Source organism: Phocoena sinus, chromosome 1, assembly GCF_008692025.1.
Source record: "Phocoena sinus isolate mPhoSin1 chromosome 1, mPhoSin1.pri, whole genome shotgun sequence".
Lineage (NCBI taxonomy): Eukaryota > Metazoa > Chordata > Mammalia > Artiodactyla > Phocoenidae > Phocoena > Phocoena sinus.
In genome coordinates, this window is record NC_045763.1 from 180,760,034 (window position 1) to 180,779,948 (window position 19,915).

Genomic DNA, 19,915 nt, shown 5'->3' on the forward strand with positions numbered 1-19,915 from the left:
ATATCTAGCTTATGAAAAATAAAGAAAATTTAATAACTGTGCCCCAAGACACTGGTTTTCTATGAGTTCATGGTCTTTTTTTTTTTTTTAACATCTTTATGGAGTATAATTGCTTTACAATGGTGTGTTGTTCATGGTCTTTTTTTCAATTTTTCAGGAGGCAGGCAGAGCACTGCATTGTCATGCTGTGAAAATGTGTTCAATAAAACCTAGATATGCTTTATTAGGACCAAAGAACTTTATTTTAAATATCAAAACAACACAAAGAACTAGTTCAATATACAATACACTTCCTAGTCTTCACAGAGAACTGAATTTTTCTATAAAGACATTGGTACTCAGGATACACGAGACAGTCAAAATATCTATAAAACTCACAAGATACTTTACACACAGTTGACAAAATAATGAATCTTGATATTTTAGATTTTTCTTTGCAATCGTTTTTTAAAAGAGTTCTCATGATTAAAAAGAAAACTTAGGATTGGAGACTGAAAACTAAGTTCATAGGCATTTCCACTTTAGTGTACATCATAAATCCCGTAATCAGAACACTTCCTACACAACACGAAGCAGCCAAGTGCCCACCTCTGTGCTCATGTTTTGGCAGCTGCACTCATCGGTTGTAATACAGCTTTGTCCACAGGGATAAGAAAAGTCCGATTGTTACAAGGAATAAAAATTTTGTAATTACAAAGCAGGAATACCAAGCAACGAGGCGAAATAACAATGAGAAGTGTGCATGCTCTTCTTTCAAGAAATGTTTTAAAATCGCCAGCAGTAATGCAAGCACCGAAATTACTTCTTTACCTAAGAATTTGGAAAAAAGTAGAACAAAAGACGTCTATCCATCTTTGTATAACCTCTAGTCTCTGAATATAATTCTTATTTTCTCCCTATATAAATGGCTACAGAGGCTAAATTTAAATTGGGGATTTTTCAACACAGACTGAAGATCAACGCACAGCAAGTTGAAACGTGAAGAGTAAACACAGTACAGACGCTCTCTCTACCAAACCTTTCCCTCATCCTCCACATGACCTAATGCTGTAACTTTTACCTTATTAAGGCCACTTCCAAAGAGGAAGCGCAGAAAACATGCAACTATTGCAGGAAAAAAGTACCTTGAAGTAGAAATAATTTTAGAGGAAATAAGGGAACGATCCCCCCTTCCTAAACCACTATAGACTTTACTGAGAGGAATGTGCAAAAGAAAGGGGGGGACCTAAAAAGAATTGTCTATGGTTCCTAGAAATTATCAAAAAATTATTCTCACATTATCCATTATTCAATCTAATAGTAACATTTACCATAACACTATTAAAAGTTTTAGAAATGCTACTTTTGTTTCTTATTAAAAAATACATTTCGAGTCATTTTAAATTTGGCACTGAATCTTAGAATAATCCAACATGACTTTAAAAGTCCTAATTTTTCCTGAGTTCATCAACTCAATTTGTTTGTTGGTTGGGATCTTGCTGCTTTTTATGAGACCCATCTCAAACCATCACCTCTGGCTCAGTTTTAGGCAAACTGAAAAAAGAAGCAGTTCAGTGTAGAGCTGGGTGGTTTGGTAACTGATTATTAACTAGAAAAGGTGGGGGATGGGAGGAGGAGAGGCAGACACACTACTCTTTACTTTATTTGTCAGATTCCTCTAATGAGCATCTAGAGACAGGCCCAGGAGTGGCTTCACAGTAACTAGAAAGGCCACAGTAGTAGAGATTAAAAAAAAAAAAAAAAAAAAAATCACACTAGTACTTGGTGCCAATTTTCCTACAAAAACATAAAGCAACCTAAAAACAACTGTTGCCTGACCAGCAGGCAACACACACATAAGACCCATAACAACAACAAAACCACAATCATTTTTTAACCAAAACAATCTAGCCAGCAGAGTCAACTCCAAGCAAGTATAGCACACTGAAAAGGCACAAAGCATTCAATCCAGAGAAGACTGGGCATATATAAAAGGACACTGTCAAAGAGCTGATGCTCCCCGTCTGACTTTCCATCAATGATACAGCAGAGTGATCTGCTAGGAAGAGAACGCAAACAAACTTACACACATACACCAGTTAATGGTGTTTTTAATTCGTTTGCAATTATAGAGTGAAAAGCAATGAATGACATTTAAATACTTGTTAGCCCTTAACTAATAGCTTATAGTCACTCCTCAAAGATGTTTTGACAATTTTAAGGTTGACAGAAAATTATTTATGTACCTACTTCATGATCTACCATCACTTTAGAGAAAGTCACTTAATAAAGCACCAGTTTAAAACCCTATTTTTGCTACTCCTCTTCAACAGATGACTAAGTTACTTAAAAGTATGCAAAGATCACTGCCTTCACAGTTGTTGGTGAAATCTTGCTGGCATGAAGAACAAACCCTAATCTTAAATAGCGTTTTAGGCTTTGCAAAAAATAGGTGGGGTTTCTTACAAAAAAATCTTCAGCTTGTCTTAAAAAAAATTCTAAGGCAAAATTAATTAATAGTGTAGTGTAAAAAGTAAGCTTATTTTAGCATTTAATAGTGTCCACTTAAAAGATAACATTCAATTAATTAAACTGAGGAAAACTGAGTATTTTTGTTTGTAACTGGTTTGTCAGTATGACTATTCCCAGAGTATTTTCTTCTGTTCTCATTTTTATACATATAAACACAAACATTTAATCTTAGTATTCAAACGATTTTTAAAAAAAATCCATAATCCTAGGACTTCAACTGTGCTTCTTTGGACACATATTTATTCAAACAACAAAGAATTTAAATTCTTTTAAACTATTTTAATACCTACTAAAAATCTTTGGTGCATTTAAGTAAAAATGGATTAGGTTAACAAATTCCTACATTTGATAAATTATTCAATTTACATAATAAGTGCTAACTGCTATCAACTACAAAATTAATTTAAAACAATAAATTATGCTCATAAAATAAAAAATTCTGAATGAGGCTAAACTTAGTTGCAAGATTCAAAATTTTAAGTATAAAATTTACAGAATTAATGGGTTTTAGAGTTAATGGAGCATTTGTTCAAGATGCTCCAAATCACAATGTGACAAAAGGTTAACTGAAAAGAGCAGGCCTCATTTCATATTTTTTTTGTGCCAACTTCAAAAACTTATATACATTCAGTTTGCTCAAATCCATGAGGTTTTCACAATTGTAAAATTTCATATATTCTAATTTGGAAATTAGAGGCAGATGTGTTTGTCTGTTCACCCGCTGAGGTTATTTCTTCATAAGAATTATACTACCTACCTCCCAGACTGTTTTCATGATTACATGAGAAAACGCAGTGCCCGGCACCTTGTAAGCATTCATTAATGCTCCATTTCTTTCCCTGTTAGTAGCTCTGCCACTTATTAATGATGTAGACTTAACCTCAGATTCTTTATCTCTAACATGGGAATACAGTATGTCATTTCTATTTCAGAGCTGGTTATGAGGTTTAAATGAGATAACTGTGAAAGTATTGTATAAAACAGTAAACTGGGCTTCCCTGGTGGCGCAGTGGTTGAGAGTCCGCCTGCCGATGCAGGGGACACGGGTTCGTTCCCCGGTCCGGGAAGATCCCGCATGCCGCAGAGCGGCTGGGCCCGTGAGCCATGGCCGCTGAGCCTGCGCGTCCAGAGCCTGTGCTCTGCAACGGGAGAGGCCACAGCAGTGAGAGGCCCGCGTAAAGAAAAAAAAAAAAAAAAAAAAAAAAAAACAGTAAACTACTATTCAAGTTTGTTATCTACAATAATAACTAAATATAATTATGTTTCACTTTATATAAGAGATGTATTCCAGAAAAGTTCTATACTGTAAACCAATTCCTACAATCAAATCATATATTTAAAGCATTAGGAGATTATTATTAAAAGAACCCTAAAGTCAATACCTTCAAAAAGCAAGGTATTCTTTTGAATGTTGAAAATGCAACACCGCAACACCCTCTTTTTCTGCTACCAAACATATAATATACCACACACATATACATATATACCATTTGCCTTTCTGTAAGTCCAAACTTTTCTACATTGGTTTATATGCAAGGCAGGGTACATTTTTAGATATGATTTCTTTTCATCATACTAAGTTTTTTAGTTAAGTCTTGTAGATCTTTATGATAAAAATCATAAAGATATGTATTTTTTAAAGTCATTTTGAAGGACAGAATAATAGTACCTCATATAGTCAAGTTCTACCATGTAAGTACTCCAGACATAACATTTCCACACAAAAGTAAGAATGCTTTATAAAGAATTAATACATAACTAGTATCTATCGGTCCTAGGATAATTATAACCAAACTTTAATAAATGAGGCAAAACTCAGGTTGGTTTTATTACTTATATGAGCTACTTTGGTTAACTGCCCTAATTCTCAACTTTTTTTTTTTTCTTTTGTTTTATTTCCATTAGTGTGGTGAGTATTCCTGTAAAGTACCTTCATTTCTTAAGTGCTTCAGGAAACAAGTTTCCACATTATTAAGTGGTTAAATTTTATTCACTAAAACTTCATTATTTTATTTGTGATTTTTTTCACAAGGGCTGGGCCAGACTTTACACAAAAAAAGTGCTTAAAGCAATTAGGAGTGTAAACAAAACTGAAGTAGAAAACTCTTAAAATTGCTATTTTCCAGTAGTTTACATACAAATGACATGCTAATAATAAATCAACCCTGCCTATTCTCTAACCCTTTAAGCAGCTCTACTAGGAAACATCCTAGTTTAAGTTTAAACTGACTTGAAAATATGGAAAGTGCACATCTTTAAAGGTATTTTACAATTCTGACTGACTTTTTCCTCATTTAATTTTAATCAGTGAGGCTTTGCTCCAACTGCTATTTACTTTTACCAAGTCCTCAACTTTTGTCTCATACAAAAATAAAAATCAAGGATAATTACAGACATTAGGCTTATGTGTAAAGCAAAAATAAAGATCTAGATTACATGTAAATCTGTATACAAATAATGGTTCCCTTTAATTAAAAAACATTAAGTTCAATTAGACACAAATTTTATGTTTGTTTGGCACCTTTTCTAACAATCATATATGAAATCTGTAGGTTCTATTTCCCAGAGTTTCAGTTAGCAAAGGTAAATGAGACCAAAAGTAGCTTGTTAAATTTTCACTAATTAGTTATAACTGCCCTTCCCATAGTAAGATGAAGATATATGTTGTGATATATTATTGTTTCTGAAGTAAATGGCAAAATACATAAGGTGAACTTACCTTGAAAAATATCTAGTTAAAACTGTCATATTTTGCTTTTAACACATTTTCAACTTGTGTAATTTAATGCCTAGACCTGTATTTGCATTTCTTATTCACAATAATTGAAGCACAGGCAAAAACCAACCATCTGGGTAATTATTTCAATTCTACATTTCCTTTAATGAGCTAATCCTGCATTAGTTAGCTTTCTGGCTTTGAGTTTGTCAAAAGACCAAAGGATAGTCATAAACTGAAATTATGGCCGGATGAAAAAAGAACACCCAACTATCCAAGACTTTCTTATAAATTCAAATTCCTGATTTCAGTTTTTAAAAATCTGGAAGAAATAATCATGACACTTAAGTTAGGATAAGGAACAGTTGCAATTATCAGTTCTATATACTCTTGTATTCTTTCTTAAAAGAATACAACTACATCATCCTTAACACTTGTTTGGAAGATGGGGAAGGGAGAAATGAGGAATGAGACTAAAGAAGAATAAAAATTTCCACTGATGACTAAAAACAAATACCCTCATAATGTCAACAGCTAATAGTTTTGAAAAGTTAGAGAAACCATTAAAAATTAGCACTAGCCTTTAAAAAAATCATAAAAATGTCCATTTCAAATATTATACCTCAAAATACGTCCAAATATTCATATGTTCAGTAAACAGAGATACATATTTTTCTTGATTTGAAATGGTTCTGAGGACTTGAGAAACTAGAGAAAATGAAAAAATAGCAGCCCCACTAAAAGCTGTCAGCTCTAGGCTACCATTAACGCGTAACCACAGAAAAAGTCTGTGGAGTGCTTAGATTTACTCATGAATGATGCTCACGATTAGAAATATTTTGTACAGCAGTGGCATTATCAAGGCCCAATAACGTTCCAAGATAAGACTGTTCTCTAGGATCTAGCATTTGTTCAGGTCGGACTGGATGAACTATATTTGCAGGCTGAGGAGTAAGAGTGTATTTCTCCAGGAAAGCTAAGTCAGCTGCTCGTGGGTAATCAGTGGATGGCTGCTGTGGCGACAAGATCTCGTGAGAAGGTGGAGGGAGAGTAGTGGTGTGATGCACCAGGTCACTCTGAGTGTCAGGCATCTGGACTGGAACCAGCGTTACAGGGACACACACTTCAGCAGACACACTCTGCAACATAGTCTTGGCTTCTGACGGGTAAACTTTGGGCTGGTCCATATATTGTTTTGCTTCTGTTTGGAAGATTTTATCATCGGATGAGTACTCTACTGGCAAGGATACAAGCTTCTCCTCAGAAGCACTGAGAGGATCGTCAGGTGACTTTATGCCATGAACGTGGTCAATGTGGTATTTCAGCTTGTCTTTCCGCTTAAATGTTGCATTACAGTGCTGACAGTTGAAAGGCCGGGCATCAGAATGAATGACCAAGTGTTTTGTTAAAGTTTTCTTAATTCTAAAAGATTGATTGCAAATTTGACACTTGTATGGTTTTTCACCTGTATGAACACAAATGAAATTAACTGTAAAACGCAGTCACTTGGTAAGACAATGATTTTAATTAAGTAGCAAATTTTCCATGGGAATTCTTACACGAACTTAATAAAAGCAGTAATGCATGCTATCACGAAGTGGAGACAGTAGAGTAACTGGTAAAGAGAATGAGCTCAAACATCCAAAAGATCTTAGTTTGAATTCTAGCTACACCATTTACTAGGCAAACCTGGAGCAAGCTCCCCAACTTCTAAGCACAGCTTCCTCACCTGTTATATGGAATAATAACAGTACCTACCTCACAGACTTGGTGAAAGGACTGAATGAGAAAATGAAATAATAGTGCTTAGCATTACACTGGCACGTGGTAAGTACTTGATAAACCTAGGCTGTTGTCATTATTGCTTGCTTGCTATTATTCCCACTATAGCCCCTAAAAGAGTTGTAAACTAGAGCATTTGATTTCCTCCCACCCAAGAAGGATAAAAGCTAAAACAGCAACTCAATTAACCTGGTTCTTTGGATCAGAATGAGAAGTAGTAACACCAATGTCTAGCCTGATGTTACAATAAGGAGAGTTGATGAGGATCAAGAATAAGGAAGCTTGGGCTTCCCTGGTGGCGCAGTGGTTGAGAGTCTGCCTGCCGATGCAGGGGACACGGGTTCGTGCCCCGGTCCGGGAAGATCCCACATGCCGTGGAGCAGCTGGGCCCCTGAGCCATGGCCGCTGAGCCTGCGCGTCCAGAGCCTGTGCTCTGCAACAGGAGAGGCCACAACAGTGAGAGGCCCGCGTACCACAAAAAAAAAAAAAAAAAAAAAAAAAAGAATAAGGAAGCTTGGCCAGTTTTCAATTCTTCCTGAGTCAGGTTCTCACACAGCAGTTTTTGGTTTTTGTTTTTCTCCCATGAAACATAAATTCCTACAGTAGCCAGGGTGGTTGGCTAATCCCCGAAAAGTATGATTTTGTTACCTTACATGGTGAAAGGGTCTCTGCAGATATGATTAAGGTTAAAGACCCTGAGGTGGGGAGATTAACCAGGTAGGCCCAATCTAATCACGTGGGTCTTTAAAAGCAGTGATAACTGAAGATGAAAAGGTCAGAGAGCTGTGACAAGAGAACTCAATCCCGAACTGCTGGTTCTGAAAATGGAAGAAGGAGGCTAGGACCCACAGAATGTGGCAGCCTCTAGAAGCTGAGAAAGCTCTCAGCTTACAACCAGTTAAAAAACTAGAACATGGGCCCTGGTCCTTCAACTCAAAGAATCGATTCTACCAATAACCCAAATGAGCAGGAAACAGATTCTCCTCTAGAGCCTCCAGAAAGAAATGGAGCCCTACCAACACTGAGGTTTTAGCTTGGGTCACACTTCTCACCTACAGATTTGTTACGTCATAAACTTGTATTGTAAGCCATTTGCAATAGAGAGGTACATAAGACAAACTGATCAGTCTAACATACATATAATTGGAGTCCCAGAAAGAAAATAAGAGTATAGGTCAAAAACAGTATTTGAAAGAAAAATTGACAGAGAATCTTCCTAAATGAAAGACAAGTCATAGATGCAATAAGCTCTACACATCTTACAAAATACAAAAAGAAAGAAAAAAAAAAAACAACCCCAAAAACACATCTGGGCACACTATAATAAAACTACTGAAAATCAAAGACAGAAAAATCTTAAAAAGCAGTGAATTAAAGAGAGATTTCTTTTAAATGAGCAACAATAAGACTGCCAGTATATTTTTCAACAAACACTAGAGAAGGTCAAAGAGGAAAAAAATGACACATTTAAAATATTGAAAGAAAAATAACTGCTAATGTAAATTCTATAGTCAGCCAAATAGTCTCCATAAAGTAAAATAACATTTTCAGACAATCAAAACCTAAGAGAATTTGGTGCCAGCAGATATGCACAAAAGGGAATCCTACATGAAGAAGGAAAATGTCATGAAGGAAGGGTGGAGGGTAAATATGGTTAAAAATAAATGAGTTATTTAAAGCAAACAAACAAAATAATAATGTTTTACATGGTTTAAAGTATATGTAAAATGAAAATACACATAACACGTAAAGGCTGAGAGAGATGAGGTGTCATAAGGTCTTTGAATTGTCTAGAAAAGGGGTCAAGAACTAATTTAAGATAGACTAATAATTTTAGAAGAACACATGTTGTGATCTTCAAGATGACTACTAATACTGAAAGAACATACAATTAACAAGTAAACTGAGGGAAAATGGGTAATAAAAATACTTCATAATTACAAGGAAATGAAGACAGGAAAAAGAAAGCATCAAGAAACAGATGAGACAAATAGCATGATGACAGATTTGAACCCAAATAAATGAGAAATCATGTGACATTTAAATGAACTAAACATCCTGATTAAAAGAGGTTATCATAATAAAATAATACTCCAAAGACACACATCTTAAATACAGGCCCATATAAGGACTGAAAGTAAAAAGAAAAAAATACCACATAAATATTATCCAAAAGAGAGCTGGTCCTTTATCCCAGCATAAAAAGGGACATTTTACAATGATATAAAGGACCATCAACAGTGAGATATAACCATCTGTACATAGCTAATAACACAGCCTCAAAATATATAAGGCAAAAAACTGAAGAACTCAAAATGAAAAATAGATAATTTATAATCAACAGTTAGGTTAGAGATTTTAACATATAGCTCTCAGTAACTTATAGAATAAGTAGAAAAAAATATCATATTAGAATGCAGAATATTTGAATAAAATACATTCTCTGACAAAAGTGGAATTAAGCTAGACATTAGTAACATAAAAATACTTAGAAATCCCCAAATATTTAGGAATTGGGCAATACAGTACAATTTAAAATAAAGCACAAATGAGAGAATAAATCAGAAGACATTAAAAACTATTTTTAACTGAATTCTAATGAAAACATAAAATATAAAATGAGTTGTGAACTGTAACTAAAGGAGTGTTTAGAACTTTAAAATATGTATAATAAAAAATAAGAAATGCCAAATTTAATTAAGTTAGGCATCTATATAAAGAAGATAGGGAAAGACAGAAATTAAACCCAAATAAAATAGAAAGAATAAAAAAGAGAAAAGCAGAAAAGAAATATACAACAAATATAAAAGAGAAAAAAAAATCAACAAAATCTAGTAGTTTTTTGAAAGATTAATAAAATCAACAAATCTCTAGAAAGAAAAAACAAATTACCAATAGGAATAAAATAAGGTTATCACTAAAGATCCTATAATCATTAAAAGATAAATAATACTCTGAATTTTGCCAATAGATTTTATATTTTAGATTAAATAAAATTCCTTAAAAATGAAACAAGAATTGAAAATCTGACAGCTCTGAAACTATTAAGGAATCTTTCATTGAAATCTTTCTCCAAAGAAAACAAGTTCAGTGGAATTTATCAGTGAATTCTTCCAAATAGTAATGAGGAAATAATGCCAATATTATATAAACTCCTCCAGTTAACTGAAAAAAGATGTATTATTTCCCAAATTATTTTTTGATGCGAGCATAGTCATAATAAAACCTGTTAGGGACATAACAAGGAAAAAAAATAGACAATATGTCTCATGACCATAGACCAAAAAAAAAAAACCCCAAACAAAAACAAAATAAAACAAAAATCAATGTATTTTATCACAATAATAAAGAACAAATATATAATCACCTCAATAAAAGCAGGGAAATATCTGATAAAATTCAACACCTATTCATGACAAATACTCTAACTAAACTAGGAACAGATGATAATTTCTTTATCTGAAAAACAGTATCTACAAAAATCTATAAAAAACATAATTAGTAATGAAACATTGAAAGCTTTTCCCTGGAGACAAGGATTTCCACTATCAATATACCACTGATGATATGAACCAAAGCAATAAGGCAGAGAGAGAGAGAGAGAGAGAGATGCAAGGACTTAAAAAGGGAGAAATAAACTGTGATTATTCACAGATGGCCAGTTTGTATGCTAAGAAAAACCAAAAGTAGCTAGAAGGTATTTGTGTTTGGAAATTTATAAGCTGTTTCTAAATTCATATGAAAACATAGAGGAAAAAGAATAAGAAAGACAATGAAAAAGAACAAAGTTGGAGTATTTACACTACAAGATATCAAAAGCCACAGTACTTTATATGGTATAGTAATGGTGAAAGAATATACAAACAGTCCAATGAACAGAAGAGAGTCCAGAAACAAACCACACATATATGATCACTTAACTTAAAACAAATAGGCCATTGAAATGCTCTGAGGCAAGGATGGTCTTTCCAATAAACGGTGCCAGGGCCACTAGATAACCACATGTCAAAAAAACAAAGAACTTTGACCTTACCTAATAATAAACACAAAAATAAGATAAAGTTCATAATCTAAATATGTAAGTTAAAATAAATCATCAGAAGGTAAAAGAAAAAATATTAATGACCCTGGGGTAGGCAAAAGTTTCTTAAAGGGGATACAATAAACCTAACTAGAAAGAAGAAACTTGATACAAGACTTCTTTAAAATTTGGGACCTTCAGTCATTGAAAGATATCATTACTAGAGTGGAAAAGCCAGCCACAGACTAGAAGACACCTGTAATTTAGATATCCAACAATGAACTCATACCCAGAATATAGAAAGAATTCCCATAAATCAATTTGAAAAAGATGGACAATCCAATTTAAGAAAATCAGCAGAAGAATGAATCATGTGTTCCATAAAAGTGAATATCCAATGACCAATAAGTGTATGGAAAGGTGCTCAATATCATTACTCATCACAGATATGCAAATTAAATCCACTTTGAGACAGTGCTACATATCCAACAGAATGGCTAAAAAAAGAGACACTATCAAGTATTGGTGAAAATGTGGAGCAACTGGGATTCTCATACACCATACACTACTGGTAGGACGTAAATTGTCACAATTACCTTGGAAAACTGGTTAGTAGTGTCTACTAAAGTAAAACATATGCATATCCTATGAGCCAGCAATCCCAGGGCTAGGCACGTACACAAGAGAAATGAATGCAGTGTGTATGAAAAATCATAGACAAGAATATTTAGAGCAGCTTTATTTATAATAGACCCAAGTAAACACAAACCAAGTGTCTATCAAAGTACAACGGATAAATAAATTTTGATATATTCATATGAAAATGAAAAGAAACAAACTACTTCCATGGATGAATCTCATAGACATATGACTGAAAGAAACCAGACAAAAGAGTGCATACTGTATGATTCCATTTATATGAAGTTCAAACAGACAGACTAATTAATGGTGACATAAGTCAAAATAATGATTATTTTGCAAGGAGGTTACTGATTGGGAGGGGCCAGGGAGGGTGCTTCTGGAGTTCTGAATGTCCTGCATCCTGGTCTGAATGGTGGTTACATAGAAGCACTCATTTATAAAAATTCATTTGTGTACTTTACGTGTTATACTTCAATAAAAAACAGTTTAAAAATTCTGCCAAGTCTAAAATCAAGCCCTAAATTTATCAGCTTTATACCCATTTTAACTGAATGTATTACATCTCAACAAGACTACTGCCGAATAGACATAATTACTACTCTGAGGATTACACAAGCAAAGCATATAAGAGATGAGAGTAAGACATTTGTAGAAAAAAAATCTTATATCCATTTTCCAATGAATTTCTCTAATTGTGTGGTTTGAAAACATACATGAGTTTAGAGGGTAGTTGTAAGAAAACCTGATAAAGTCATTCCTTGAATAAATATTTATTAAGCACCTACTATTTACAAGTCCTAGGCTAGGCGCTGATCATATCTATTCATTTGAAGTACTTAAGGGTACTGACCTGGCCAAAACTAAAACCAATCAGTTATTTGTACCTCTTCTAAAGAAGGAACAATGGAAGAGAAGAAGTCTGTAGGGAGTCCGGCAAGGGGATTCCAAAAAACAAGAATCTAACAGTACAGACAATGCACTAAGGGTACCTGCACTAGAGAAAAGGAATCTGGGGAACACAATTATTCTCATCACCAGAGAGGTGCACTGTTAGAACAGGAAAGATGGCTCAGTATCCTTCACCATTTCCTCAATAAATGATTCCATACAATTATTACCTAATTTTATTCTATAACTACATTTAGCAATTCTCCTTCTGATGAATAAATTTAGCAACTCTACTTCCTTGATAAGAGAAAAGGACACCTTGGCCAGCACACATTAATATCTCATTCTCTAGAAGGTTAATAGTAAGCTGACACTGGTGATTCTACTTCCAGTGGTTACTGAAGAACTCCTCAGAATACTTACAACTATTAGCGCACAGATATAAAATTGAGTTTCTGGACCTGTAAATCTCAGGAGTGGACTTGGGAGCATAGCACCCAGTTCTTGGAACAGCTGCTCTGTGAAGTCCTGTCTGGGTAGCCTGCTGATCACTTTAGATCAAGAGGTGGCAAACTATAGCCTGAAAGCCAAATACAGTCTCTTGCCAGTTTTGGTATATAACATTTTCCTGGAATGTGGTCACATTCATTTATTTATTTATACCCTTCTATGGCTGCTTTCATGTTACCACAGAGAGCTGAGTGGTTGAGATGGAGACTGTCTGGCCCACAAAAACTTAAATATTTACTATCCAGCCCTTTACCAAAAAAGTGGGCTGACCCCTGCTTCAAATGATTTCTCCCTCTCATTTCATAACAGCCATAAACTTTAACTTATTCTGTAACAGAGCTCATTTCCTTAATTTTCAATGGACAGAAGGACTTGCCCCTAATTCCAACTAACTTTGAGATATCCAGAGTTGAGAATTCCACGGTCATTGGTCATCAACTAATTACTACAAATCAGTGTTTTCAAAAAACTTAATGCAGTTAGAAAGCCAGCTCTTATTAACTTTCTCCTCTAGATAATTCCTGTAGTTTTACAATTCTTAAATCATCAGTGGTTTCAAATTAACTTTTCGTAAGTTCACCATCTTTTTCAAATCATGAGCTTATTAGGCATATTACTTATAACTAGTGTGGAGACTAGCATTAACATAGTTTCCTCATTTTTTACATTTTTATGTATTTATATACCCCCCAAATTATGACCTTCTCATTTTGAGAGAGGTATAATTTTATTTTTAACAGCAGTACTATATCAGTAATAAATTCTTTACTGAAATCCTTTGCTATTGAAATTGCCCAAATCCAGTTATTTCCAATTCTGATATTTATGAAATCAATTATTTTTCCCTACCAGAACAGCAGCTTGACAAAATCCAAAGTAAATATAAAGCAAGGCAGCCATAAATGCATTAATGGGTTTCTTTCTTAAAAAGAAGGAAAGAAAGCTTTAAAAATTGTTAATTTACATGAGAAGTCAAACAATAACTATGACAACATATAGGAAAAAATCCAACAATCTATGTTTCAATATATGGTAGCATTGCCAAGGGAAAAAAGGAAAGATTAAGAAAATAACTTCCGGAAACCAGCTGAAGCAAATCATTCTACTATAACTACCTATAAATCACAACAAATCATTCTACTATAAATCACAACTGACTATGTAAAAAGGAAAGCTACGCAACAGTAACTTGGGGGCTTTCCTGGTGGCACAGTGGTTAAGAATCCACCTGCCAATGCAGGGGACACAGGTTCAAGCCCTGGTCTGGGAGGATCCCACATGCCACGGAGCAACTAAAGCCATGTACCACAACTACTGAGCCTGCACTCTAGAGCCTGCGAGCCACAACTGCTGAGCCCATGTGCCACAACTACTGAAGCACGCGCACCTAGAGCCCGTGCTCTGCAACAAGAAAAGCCACAACGAGAAGCCCGCGCACTGCAACGAAGAGTAGCCCCTGCTTGCCGCAACTAGAGAAAGCCTTCACACAGCAACAAAGACCCAATGCACCCAAAAATAAATAAATAAATAAATATAAAACAGTAATTGGTAACAGGACAATGAGGTCATAGTTGAATTACTCTTTTAAAAGAGAAGAAAATAAAAGAAATGTCTTCAGAGCGTCTCATAGATATAGAGGAACCAGAAACAACCAGAAAAGGGGACGATGAGAACTAAAAGTTGAATAAATTCCCTATGGAAAAAAATTTTCCCAAATTCTACAAAATGATATTCAAAAGTATTGAAGCTTACATAATATGGAATAGTAGATCAGAATATTGTCTGTTCATGACATCAATTCTAATAAGTAAAAGTCTTACTGGGGGAAAAAACAAAACAATTTCACCAAGAACAACAAAGTATAAATGTCCATATTTCACTTCTGAATAATTACACAAAAATATATACAAAATACCCATTAGGTTTTACCTGAATGTGTCCGAAAATGCATTTCCAGACTTGATTTGCCTTTAAAAATTTTCTTACAAACATCACACTGATGAAAGGTTGCTTTATATCTAAGAAAATAAAAAGGTTTGAGCTTTTCAATATAATTTTAATAAATAACATAATGAAAATAAGTTACAACTCACTTATAACTTCATATATAATTCTCACATTAGTAAAGCATAGAACTCCAAATGAACATGGAAATACTTTTTAAGTATCAACCTTATCTCTGATTCTTCCTTCTCCAGTTATATTCAACAAATAAATCTATAAAAGATGTCCTTAGATTTTCAACTTTAAACTGCTTAATTTTAAGTTTTAAATCAGCAAACTTTTGTATTATTATTTTCTGTTAAAAAATACCAAAGGAAAAATTGTAGGGACAGAAAAAAAAAAATCAATGAGAGGGGTGAAAGGGGGTTGACTACAAAGGTACAAAGGTGGACATTTCAGGGGTGATATAGATCTGTTCTGTGTCTCAACTTATGGTAATGATTACATGACTGCATGCATTTGTCAAAACCTGCAGAACTGCACACTAAAAAGAGTGAATTTTTCTGTATATAAATTGTACCTTCGTTAAAATAGATGCAAAAATGAAACTGCAGCAGTCTCAAAATCTGCATTCATCAAAAGGGGACACTTTTCCTCGGTAGGTACTCTTTATAACAAATAAATATTATAAACTTAAAATAAATTTTACACCTAAGTAAAAAAGAATGAGATACCAGTCTTTTATTTTTATTGTAGATTAATAGACATAAAAAGCTATAAATTACTCAGAAGTTAACTTAGAAGCAAAGTGTAGTGCCTAAGAGTATGTACTTGTGAGTTAAACAATCCTAAACTCAAAAATTTAGTTGTTAGGATTAATATATTTGTAAAATGATTAGCATTTAAGTGATAGTTACTAGGAAAGCCATATCATCTCACCTTGGAAGCAATTCACTTCTAATGAGTACACGGAAAAACAAATCAAACACAGGCTACCATAATGTTCTAGAAGACAGCTGGCCTTAACATATCCACTGAGTGTTACTGGAATATTTAGCATGTTGTTACTAATATTAAATAGCAATAGTATGCCTAAGGTTTCAAATGCCATTCTCACTTTTCAATTCATCCAACTCTACATTTACAAAGTAGCTACAGAGACACCATGCAAGGCTCTGTCTTCTAGGAACTTACTTCTACTTGATGAAATGGACATTTAAAAAGATAATGTGGATTTAGTGAACTGGGAGTGTCATTGATAAACTTAGCAAAAGACTTGCAACCTGTATGCCTGGCTTATCTTATTCCATGTATATCCATGTTAAATACAGAGATACAAACAGGGCTCCCACGGGCACATAGAGAAAGCAGCAGTGGTAACTCAACTAGGGGCAGTTTTGACCCCCCTGGGACATGTGGCAATGCCTGAAGACATTTTTGGTTCTCACAACTAGGGGTAGGCAGGTGCTACTGGCCACTGCCATCTAGTGGGTGGAGGCCAGGGATGCTGATAAACATCCCACAATGCACAGGACGACCCCACAACAAAGAATGACCAGGCCCCAATGTCAGTAGTATTGTGGCTAAGAAATCTTGGTCTGTACTATGGACAGAGTGACATTTTAAACACAGATATGCTCAAAACACAAACTGTCTCACAGTGTATGTAGGAAAAAGATAAAATCTACAAGGACCTGCATGGGTCAGGCTCTATGTATATATCTCTCCATTCTCACACAGATGCTGAAGAGCAGAGATTTTCAGGGCAGGAGTGATACACAGTTCCACATGGAGCAGAGATGCCTAGTATGAAAGGGATTTAAACATGTCTACTGGATTTGGCAATAAGAGACTCCTACTGATAGCAACTGGAGAGGGATAGTAAGGTCAGAGGTCACATCCCCACAGCTTACAACAGTGAACAGAAAGTGAAGGAGAGGATACTGAAGGAGTCACCATTTAAAAACATTTAGAAGAAGAGACATTTGAAAATGACTGGTTGGGGGGCGGGTGCTAGTCTTCATCACTCTCCACGTTCTCTCCTTGAATAATCTGCACATAAAGTGCTCACATGTAATTCTTTATACACAGCCCAGACTTCACTTCTGAGAGGTAGACTACTATCCACCTATCGGATTTTATGTTTCAGTGTGCACTGAGCATCTCAAAGTCAATATACACCAAACTCATCATCTCCCTATGTTATATTCTCTAACTCAGTGGCTGGTATCAATCAACCACTCACTTGGAAACAGGAATTCCTCGGAAAGAGGAATCACCTGTGACTGCTCCCGTTCCCTCAATAAAGGCCTAAATATTGGTCAATAAGTACCTTCCACTGTTCATTATTAACGCTACTGCCTAGTTTAGGTCCTCACCATCTTTTTCCTAGATTATAACAGCCTTCTAACTGGTTGATCTACTCGCCCTCCAGATTTATCCACCACTAATCCAGGCTTCCATACATCAATAAGAGTGATGTACCTAAAATACAAATCCAATATGTCATCCTCTTGTTTAAAATCTTCAATGGCTTTTTATCTCTTAGAAGTAAGTGTTGGTTCACGAAATGATCGTAAGGCTCCATATTCTAGATCTACCCTTAGCAGCCCTTGCAGAGCATGGAGAATACAGATTCTGGTTCCACAAGTATCTAGGCCAGCAGATAGGTCAGAGGCCCTGCTGGTGGGAAGAGGATCCCAAAGCTCTTTCATAGGGTCTACGAGATCAAAATTATTTCAAAATCATACTTTAAACATGACTTACTTTTCTCACGATGTTGACATTTACACTAAAGAGCAAAAGGAACAGGGGGTAAAAGTGGTGGTGCCTCAGCTCTAAACAAGGTAGTGATACCGAAATGTACTAATGGTCACTGTACATTTTCACCACGATGTACTCACAGAAAGAAAAACAACTGTGATAAAGCAGTAAAATTACTAATTTTATTAAAGTTCACCCTTTGCACTGTGGCCTTTCCGCTAACCTCGTGATGAGGTGGGAAGCATGAAGCTCTACTGCACGCTGGGTACTCTGTGTGCTCGAGGCGCCCGCGAGACCCGCTGTGAGCCCAGGGATCCCTCCCCTCACGGAGCACCATTCCACTTGAGGAAACAGAAGTCAGAGTACAGCTGGACTTGAGTAGGTGGCAGACATTTTCTTGAAAATTCAATGAAGTAAGCCTGTCACTTCAAGGGAAAAAACTGACAGTATTTGTTATCAGTGATAAAATTTGAGCTTTCAAGCTAATTAAGAATTTTGGAAAACTTGCATCTGCCCCTGGTGATCCTGACAGCTTCCCAGTTCTCCTTCTGAGAGACTGGAAGCAATGTTAACAAGTGTGATTTGTTGTTCCTGTACTGTGAAATGTGGTAACATTGGGAAAATCTGCATAACTCAGTGAACCTTATTTTCCAAATGACAAATGCATATTACAGTAGGTTAAAAATCCACTTCAGAGCACAAGATAGACCAATGGACTGAATGGAAGAGTATGAAAGCTTCATAGAATCTTGTTTCAGATTCCTCTTTGCAACTACCTTGAAGAAACTACCACTGGTTTAGTTTTGGTGTGGAAGCAAAGAGTAACAACCACAATTTTTCTAAGAAGCTTAATATTCCTCTACTCTTAGTTTTACCAACTATGTATCTGAGTGAGCTAGATTTTCTTCATTTACTTCAAACAAAATAACACATAAGAGCACATGTGACAATCCAACTGTCTTCTATGAAGCCATTAAAGAGACTTACAAAAATGTGAAACAGTGCCACTCTTGGGACTTCCCTGGTGGTCCAGCGGGTAAGAGTCCGCACTCCCAATGCAGGGAGCCGGGTTCGATCCCTGCTCAGGGAACAAGATCCGCATGCATGTCGCAACTAAGAAGTCCACATGCCACAACTAAGACCCGGCACGGCCAAAAATAAATATTTTTAAAATGCCACTCTTTAGTATTTGTTCTGTAAAGTAGTTATTTTCCATAAAATGGCTATTCATGTTAGCATGATGGGTATATTATTACTTTAAATGAATTAATAAATAAGTACTTAATTTTTAATCATTTTAATTTCTAATATGATTATATAATTTATTTAAACAATAATGTTATTTTTATATTATATAATTTCTATAAACAAAAGCCCCCGAAGCACTAAATAATTTTTAAGGGTATAAAGGAGTTGAGAAAAACAGTTATAGAATCTGTGGAGCAAGTGAGTTTCCAGTTCTATTTTCCACCCACTTATACAATATGTTGAAGTTTTTATTTTCTACTCCAGACAGCATCAGGTATATCTTTATATCCCAACACTTAGCAGCATTCCTTGTATCTAGTGAATACAAGAGTTCAATGACTACAATGAATACATTGATTCAATGAGTGTATCACTGAACAAAATCAATGAAAGAAACAATAAACCAATACATGAAAATGGAAAAAAGAAATACAAATCAACACTCCTTACTCTTCTTCAAATTGGCCTAACATTTACTACATTTACATATACTATGAGTATTTTGTTGATCATATCATTACACTAAGTTTCTTGACACCTTAGACCAAGTCTATTACTTACCATTTGCTCCAAGTACCTAGTCCAAGAACAGAACTTCTTTGAACATTTTAAACTCAACAACTAATCTCAGTTAAGCCTGGATATCTAAACTGTGCTAAAAAGTTGATGTTCAAAGACAGTACATACCTCCTTCAAATAAAATAGCATTTTAAATGTTTAGTGTGAATAAAAAGAGCTTTAAATTCTGACAACAAATATTTTCCAGTAATTGCTGTCACATTAATGACAATACATGTAGGCAGTATGTTTATTTATATTTAGCTCTCCAAGAGCCCCTGAAACCAAACATAGATGAAATCCCCAAAGAAAGCCAAGATTTTATACTAGTC

General features: G+C 34.9%; 1 protein-coding gene across 1 annotated transcript in view; it reads right to left on the reverse strand.

The window, feature by feature from the left end:
• Positions 1 to 4,500: 4,500 nt before the first annotated feature.
• ZBTB41 (zinc finger and BTB domain containing 41) overlaps positions 4,501 to 19,915 on the reverse strand; it is a 46,977-nt gene continuing 31,562 nt past the window's right edge. The window contains 2 exon segments of the mRNA XM_032647442.1: positions 4,501 to 6,692; positions 15,000 to 15,088. Of these exon segments, the coding sequence (XP_032503333.1) occupies positions 6,037 to 6,692; positions 15,000 to 15,088 (745 nt within the window). The 3' untranslated portion in view covers positions 4,501 to 6,036.